General features: G+C 31.8%; 1 protein-coding gene across 2 annotated transcripts in view; it reads right to left on the reverse strand.

Moving 5' to 3' along the window:
- Positions 1-8,186, reverse strand: part of Moe (moesin) — an 84,252-nt gene that overhangs the window by 6,222 nt on the left and 69,844 nt on the right. For both annotated transcript variants that reach the window (XM_088268368.1, XM_088268366.1), the window contains 3 exons: positions 4,541-4,663; positions 2,371-2,522; positions 1,401-1,631 (listed from right to left, as the gene is read on the reverse strand). In XM_088268368.1, coding sequence (XP_088124494.1) covers positions 1,401-1,631; positions 2,371-2,522; positions 4,541-4,663 — 506 coding nt within the window. The remainder of the gene's footprint in view (positions 1-1,400; positions 1,632-2,370; positions 2,523-4,540; positions 4,664-8,186) is intronic.

Below are 8,186 nucleotides of genomic sequence, written 5' to 3' on the forward strand. Positions count from 1 at the left end.
ATATTTTCGTTTATTTACATATAAATCACAAAGGAAAATACAAAATTACAAACAAATGGAAAAAAATTCATGTCGAAACATGCATGGACGAATAACCTTGGTTGTTCAAAAATATGGGTCCTGGCCGCTCCTGGAGACAACATATATTTACAGGACGTATTCATATGTCCTACCCGTTGCCGATGTTATTTACGTTCGACGTATTTATACATCCCGCTCGGATAACAGGTTAATTTGACAGTGAACTCAAATATAAAAAGGGAAAAAAAGCCGTCTGTGATGTTAGTATGTATAATATTTCCACCATGGATTGTATGAAACTAATGGTACTTGATGTGACAAAATTAAGTATTCATTTATTATATAAATGGCTTTATTAACTCTGAGCTTCCAGAGCCTTGATATCAAGAGCTCAACTCATCTTGATGTTAAACACTAAATTTGTAAAAAATATTAGTAAAAAGGTTAAATCGATGAATGTACTCTTCTCTACAATAACCAATGACACAATTTAATAATTTACTCAGAGATTTAATTTGTAAGATTTATATGTAAATATTTCACCTGAAATGTATCATGTGTCATAAAAAGCACGCATTACCTGTTTTCAACGTGTTACTTTTAACATTTTGTAAAATCATAATCTACAAGGTGCGTTTCGGAACCTATGATTGAAATATACACATTTTTACTTTTTACAGTCATACAAATTTTTTTTAAAGTAGATACTAGCACCCAGATTAAGGTTTTTCTTTAAGAATAATTGTAAAAGGTACGAGTATGTAGCTATGCATGTTATTTTGCAATTATTTTTACAAAAGATTTTGCAGTAATCGTTCTGCAGTTGACTTACGTTAATTATAACAAGAGCTAAATGAAAAAACTCAACGCACTTTGGACAGGAAAGGTATTTCTACCTCTTTGGTCAATTGATGCTTAAGGACGGGAAGGGTATTTTTACCTTCTGCGCAGGCCTCATTGCAACGTCAGAAATGAGGGTATTACTTATTTAATGTTTCCATATGAATATTATGTACCAATCTCTTTGTTAAGGTATTAACTATATTTACATAATTATCAAATCCCGTCACCAGCGGTCCGCAATCGTAAAAAATACCCGTCCGAGATGTGTTAACATGAAAGGAAGTACTAACTTCTACTAATAAAGGTACAGTTTCTGCTTATTATTGAATGGGGTTTACAGAAATTAACAATGTAAAAATGAATTGGGGGCCACTTTTTATTATTTTATAAATAGAAGTCAAGGGATATTTCATCCCTTATGCCACTGCGACCATATTAGTTCTATTATGACCATAGGGGCCACTTACTTACGTACTATTCGTAGATATTGTTATATATAGTCCTATTTAGTTATAAATAAGTAGGGGGCCACTTACTTATCGTCCTTCTCGTAGATATTAAGTCCCAGGGCGTCGACTCCCAACCACAGCTCGGTTCCCTTCTTGTTGCGGATCTCGAAGTAGTTGACTCCGTACATCTCCAGGTCCTGCGCTATCTTGAGGTACTCCATCATGGCGTCCTCGCGAAGCATGGCACGGTGCTCGTGCCACCACGTCGTGATGGACGACTCCCACTCGTCCTTGGACATCTTGTGCTGGTCCATGACTCTGCAATGGGAGACGTAGTACACTCAAACTAACCAGGAAATCAGTGGGTGAAATTACCCAACCTACATATATACTGCACCCAAATGTCATAAACTATAGCTCATAAAAATATCCTAATAAGTAAATCTGCAACAGGTCATTCAATTGGTCTGCTAAATTAAAACCTATCAGTAGCATCATAAAAATATCCTTAAAAATTAATCCATAAAACAATTTTGCAGGTCAATTAAGTTTATTTTTGCAAAATTAAAACTTATCAGTAACATCATAAAAATATTCTTATAAGTGAATCTGCAACAGGCCATTCAGCTGGCCGGCAACGTTAAAACCTAGTTACATTTAAATGTGACCTGTAAAGCTTTTATTTTTTGTTTTAACTTTTTTCTTAGTGGAAAATTATTTCAGCCAAGAGATGTAATAAATGTAATTTTAAAAATAATTTTGGCACCTCTTGTTATTTTTTTCTCTTATGTTTTTCAATGTTGCATAGGGAGCACTGCCAGAATAATGCAGTGAAAATCACATAAAAGCGAGGTGATCAATCTTACATTTCAGGTAACAACAATCGATCCATGATAACTTATAAAAAATACAACAGAAGATAAACACTTAATATCAATGTTGACCCAATTAGGAATCGAACCCGGGATGAACACGTACATATATTGATAAAATAATTAAGTTGCTAATTAAAAACTAGTAATTTTGCATAATTTAGGAGATGGCAAAATAAAAGAACCTTTGTGGCAGGAGGCGATCGTTGGACAAGAAGCCCGAGTTGTGGTTGGCCTTCTGGAAGTCTCCGTGTCGGGCTTGTACTGCGTACGATGCCAGCAGAACCGACGTCTCTGGAGGGCAATATATTTCATCTGACAGGATCGCATTTTTAACCTGTAATTACAAATACGTTGTTATTTACATTAGGAGAAAAAAAAGTGAAATAATACTTCACTACAGGGTATTTTACAATTACTTTTAACACACTAAGGACGGGAAAGGTATCTCAACGCGTTTGGTTGATTGATGCTTAAGGACAGGAAGGGTATTTTTACCTTCTGCGCTGGCCTTATTTCAAAGGCAAAAAAGAAGAAATTATACAATTTTTTATATGAATATTATATAACGAATCTCTTAACCCTTACTGGTCCAATGTCGAATCTCATTCGACATCGATTTTTTGCTCTTAGGTCCCATGTCGGATCTTATTCGACATTTTTTTCATCATCAGTATTTATTTAAATTCCAAGCTTACATTTTTGTCACTCGTATCTATTACAACAGTATGTGGGCAGAGGACAAGATATTTTTTTCCAATTGGTATGTAACTGTCTACCTAGTTTTTTTTTTAATTTTGGGGGACCGGAAAGGGTTAATTATTAAATCCTGTCACCAGCAGTCCGCAGGCTTAAAAGTACCGGTCCAAAACGTGTTAACCAATGACCCCAGTGGTTAGCATAGAAGTGACGAGTACATCATTATAGAGCAGTGACAGAACAGTAACCTAGTAAGTCAGCCAGTTTTACCACTAATAGTCAGTGGCAGTTTTACCACTAATAACAGTAACCTAGTAAGTCAGCCAGTTTTACCACTAATAGTCACTACACGCAGGAATAAAACAACAGGATAAGCAAGAACTTGATAACATTATCAGAAAAAAGACAAATTAAATAATGAAATAATTGTTACAATTCTAGCTTTGGGGGGAAAAAAATGAAAAAATTGTGTAAATAATGTTCTCCCAAAAAGGTATAAATACAACACGTCATCATGTAGAAAAAACCAGAGTTAAACTAGAAACAAATCGCAAAACTAATTTCGTGCCAGTTAGGTCAATTTATCTTTCTGCCGAGGTATAATGAAAATTCTACTTAAATTCTTCATAGATAGGTAGACTATTTTATCATAATCCCTGTTGTTTTGTTTATAAATGCACATTTTACATAGTACATCAGTAAATAGCTGTACATTCTACGTAATGGAATGTATAAAACTGCCTACAAATAATTTTTACAGACTAAATGACACAACAATTATTAATGGAAATAATACAGTAGTTCGATGGCTTTCCTCGGCATCATCTATTGGAACCTACTGTATATAACTGAATTTTTATTTTGGTGTCGAATGCTTTTGGTTTTATACTATTTCCATGATTCTTACATATACTGGAATATTTTGGACATAATATCTGCAGAATAGTTGGGTATAATCCAATATTTGTATTTGCCTTAATTTTTCTTCTTTTGTGGTCCAATGCTTGAGTTTTACATTTCTATTTGGTTGACGACTATACATATCATTTCACATCATGAATTTTACTTTTAGCTATAAAACAGCTATGTTTGTTTTGACTGCTAAGTCAAACTGTTAAAAAGAAATGCTCTGGTGTGAAATTCTCAATATGGTCTAGATGCCTTTTGCGATTTCTTTATTCAATAAATACATAATTCTGATATTGAGATAACCATTATTTGTATTAATAAACACAAACAATATATTACATGACAAAAACTATTACAAAATTTGGTACATTTTATAGCTTTTATGGGTTGGAAAATAATGCCGTAATTCATCATTCCGGTTCGATATTCACTAAGTCCATTTAGTAAGTTAAGTAAGTAAGTTATTTATTGTTTAGGCATTCACTTTGTGGTAAAAACATGATTAAATTATAATTAAAACACTTGTTTATTATATTTTTTATGTATTATACCACTTCAGTATTATATTTTTTAACAACTAATTTTGGAAGTTCGGACATTTGAGTTTATATCCGAATCCATCTGAATCTGCATCTGAAGCTTCCGAAAGAAGTCATTAAGAAATATAATACTCAAGTGGCAAAAAACAAGTGTTTTATTTATAATTTAACAAAGGACTAAGAGCGAGGTATTCCTGCGTGTGTTTACCTGGAGATAGAAGAGACGGAGGGTGATGTCCTGAATGAGTTCCTCTGCAACATCCTCGGGGTAAAATTTTGCCCGGAACTTGAACTGAAGCGGGTTTTCCTTTTTTACATCCTGGTTCATGACCTGTAAGCAAAAAATAATCCATATGTTAGTATTTCTAGAACTCATACAACATCCCCAAGTTAAGGAACTATAGCATCTTATTCTGGCAAAAACACATTATCAAAATTCTTATTTAGAGATTTATCAATTATACATAAAAGTTCCAAATTGATTACTATGCTTACGTAAGTCACATATTAACTGTTCATTATCAGATGTACTACGCATGTCAATTTTAGAGAACTTTTACCAAAAATATTAAACTTTCATAGACGCAAAGAACATGTTTTTTACAAACAAAAAATTACACTAATAGACAAAGCGATTATCCTATATTTGTGTCTTATGTCAGTATCTATTCCTGGTGACCATAGAGTGCGAATGTTATAATGTCACATCCACATCTACGGTTGCCATGCTTATCTGTCTTCGGTCTTGTTGCTTTTAAACTATACACAGATAAATGACATCTATAAATAACAATCAAAGGTTGAATAATTTGGAGCTTACTTAGAATGCGGTCTAATACTTTTAAATGCTAATAATATCTCAATCTGATAACATTGCAGCATTATTTCTACAAAGGAAGCAAACCTCTTTAAAATTTTATGCATGTTTTATAAATGCTTAGTATATTCATAATACCCTTCTTATCTGTAAAATATTTCAGTATAATTTTTTTTCCTTGTCTCCAGGAAAAGTTAATTTGAAAAATACATAATAAACACGCAGACTAATTCAAAATAAATATTTCTTGAATTCAATTTACAATTGGCGGGAATCGAACCCGTGATGCCAGTTGCTGTCATATATAAGATATTACCAAAACGACGAAGAGAAAATTAAGGTAAAAATTATTATACTGAATGCAATAAGCGCATTTCTTTAAATAATGATGCATTTTAGCTTATATAGTAATCATAATAAACCAGCATGAAATAAATGAACATGATAATGGTAAGGTTGATACATTTCACAAACACATATACAACACATAGAATTACAAAATGAAGTGCCTCCTTACCCATGAAGAAAATGGCATGGACCCTGTCTTTTGCCGTGCCAAACACGTGAGCCAAAGGAAGCAGTAAATCAAAGTAGAAAAAAAATCTTCAATTCATTTCTAATAATAGTACACAAATTTGAAAATATACAGATGCGTTTTACCCTTAAAAGAGGGGCAATAAATCTACAAAGAATATATTTTTATTTATTAATTTTCTTAAATTTATTAAATTTCTTCATACACAAAATTATTTTAAATTTTTAATAATGTAACTTCACTGGGTATAACCGTGCCCAGGGCACATTTTACAATCATTGTTTCATGAGTATTAGTTACCTTTTCATGAGTTGTACAATCATGGATAACATCATTGATAATCATGGATAATCATTGTAGATAAATTTCGTAAATGTAGATGATAGATTAACAAAAATATATTTTTGATTTCATGTTCTCGTATTTTTTTTTATTAAAAAAAATAGTTTTAAAAATACATCTAGTTTTGTGTTTTAAATTTTTATTTGCTTAAAAAGACATCTGTATATTAAAAAAAATATATGTTTTCGCAAATTATAACAAAATTTTATAAAAGTGATAAATGAAAACAAATTTTACTACAGTAAAAAATAATGATAACATATGGTGGTTGACTGGCAATCTATAATGACTATTAAAATGACCAAATAACTCCTTTTTGCACATACTGTAAGTACACTACATATGTAAAATCATTATTTACTGGGATAGGTGGTGAAATAAAACGTTGGCTCAAGGATGCTAGCCTACTAGGAATATTGGATGAAATCATCTTACAAAATGTCATGTAGGCAATGATAATTTGTATGAAAAACCTCGGGAAGAATACAAGGCCTTCTGTACATCATTATACTGTCAAACAAATTATAAAAGAGATCCATGGTTACTAATAATTTCAATCAATCAAAATAATCGATTTACCAAATAACAAGTTATGTAGATACATATTTTACAGACAGCTACATTATTTCTGTAGAAAGAATAATTAATTATAAAAAAAAATTAAAACACTTTTATGGAGCTATGAAAAGCTAAACAAGATTCATATGATCATTATTTGACATTAGGTATCACACTAAGGAAATTTATACATAGGAATAACAAGAATAAATAAATAAAAATAAAAGGAGCGCGAACTGTATTGTTAAAAAGGTCTTTTCGTAATTCGTGTGATATAATTCACAGAGTATACAATTTTTAATAAGTTGGACGAGAAAACGATACTAAGAAAGTTCGAAATTTTCCTTCACAAAATAAAATAGACCCGCACGGTCGTATCAGTGCGTTGTTGAAGGATTATGGACCGCTTCGATAAGATACAGGTAAAAACCAAAATTAACTTAATATTAAGTTCTAACAATAAATAACATAAATTGTTACAAATTTCACATTATTTTTCGATACACGTAGACTTTAATTTTTAATATTGGAAAATTAATTATTCCCTCAGTAATTGGGATACCAGAAAAAAAAATTGTCGAATGCATCAGACAATTAAATTGCCTAGCATTTTACACTATAATTATTGAAGATCGAAAACGTTACATTTTACATACGTCTCTCTTTTAATGCGATAATTGATACGTGTAGGAATCAATGAGTGGTGTGCTCCGAGGAATTGATTATCTTCCGTAATGATACAATCATTAAAAGCGCCATGGTTTACGTTAAACGTTGCCAAGTGGGCAACTTTACTTTAGGTGGGTGATCATAACCACGCGTAACGGTGAAAAAAATCGTAATGTGGACACCTTTGAAAATTTGTTCGCGAGCTTGTGATACGTAGAAAAATTGGTACACTACCATACTTTATGGTTACCGTCGAAATTACAACTCGACACGTGCAATACGATACATTATATACGTTACATACACGCGTTTTAGAGGAAGACCGCGAAAATTTATATTGATCAAAAGATCCTTAAGGAGATTTTTTTCTTTATTTTTGGTAGACTAAATTTCACTCTGATATTTATTCAATATTACCATGGGTAAGCGCAGGGCTGATCACCTTTCCTTCATGTGTTAACGATCAAGATCACACTGGATGTATATGATGCACCATAGGGTGCGGTGAGGGTTTGAAGAAGAAGAATAAACCATGTAGACGCACAGATGCTGCTGAATATGCCCGTCGTCCACTAGTAACACTTGTTTAAAATAATACAAGTAAAACTTGTATTATTTTAAGGAAAAAATAATTTCGAAATAAATAATTTACATCTTGTTAACAAAACAGGTATCTAAATGAAAGTGAAATCTAAATTTAGGCATGTTTAACATACTTGTCAATGTTTTTCATTCAAAAGAAAGAAACGCAAACAAATTATTAAATGTTTGACATGCATCGAAATCTTTCACTTCTTAAAAAAATATATTAAAAAAAACTCGCGCATTTTCCTTTTAAATTTGGCAATTGACTACGAAAATATTAACTAGATTAATAAATATTGTAGCCAAAGTAACGCGAGAGGCAGTAAATTTTTCGGCCCTTACATTAAA

This window comes from Brachycentrus maculatus, unplaced genomic scaffold, assembly GCF_059751285.1.
Source record: "Brachycentrus maculatus isolate JH-2025_06_01 unplaced genomic scaffold, ASM5975128v1 h1tg000322l, whole genome shotgun sequence".
Taxonomy (NCBI): domain Eukaryota; kingdom Metazoa; phylum Arthropoda; class Insecta; order Trichoptera; family Brachycentridae; genus Brachycentrus; species Brachycentrus maculatus.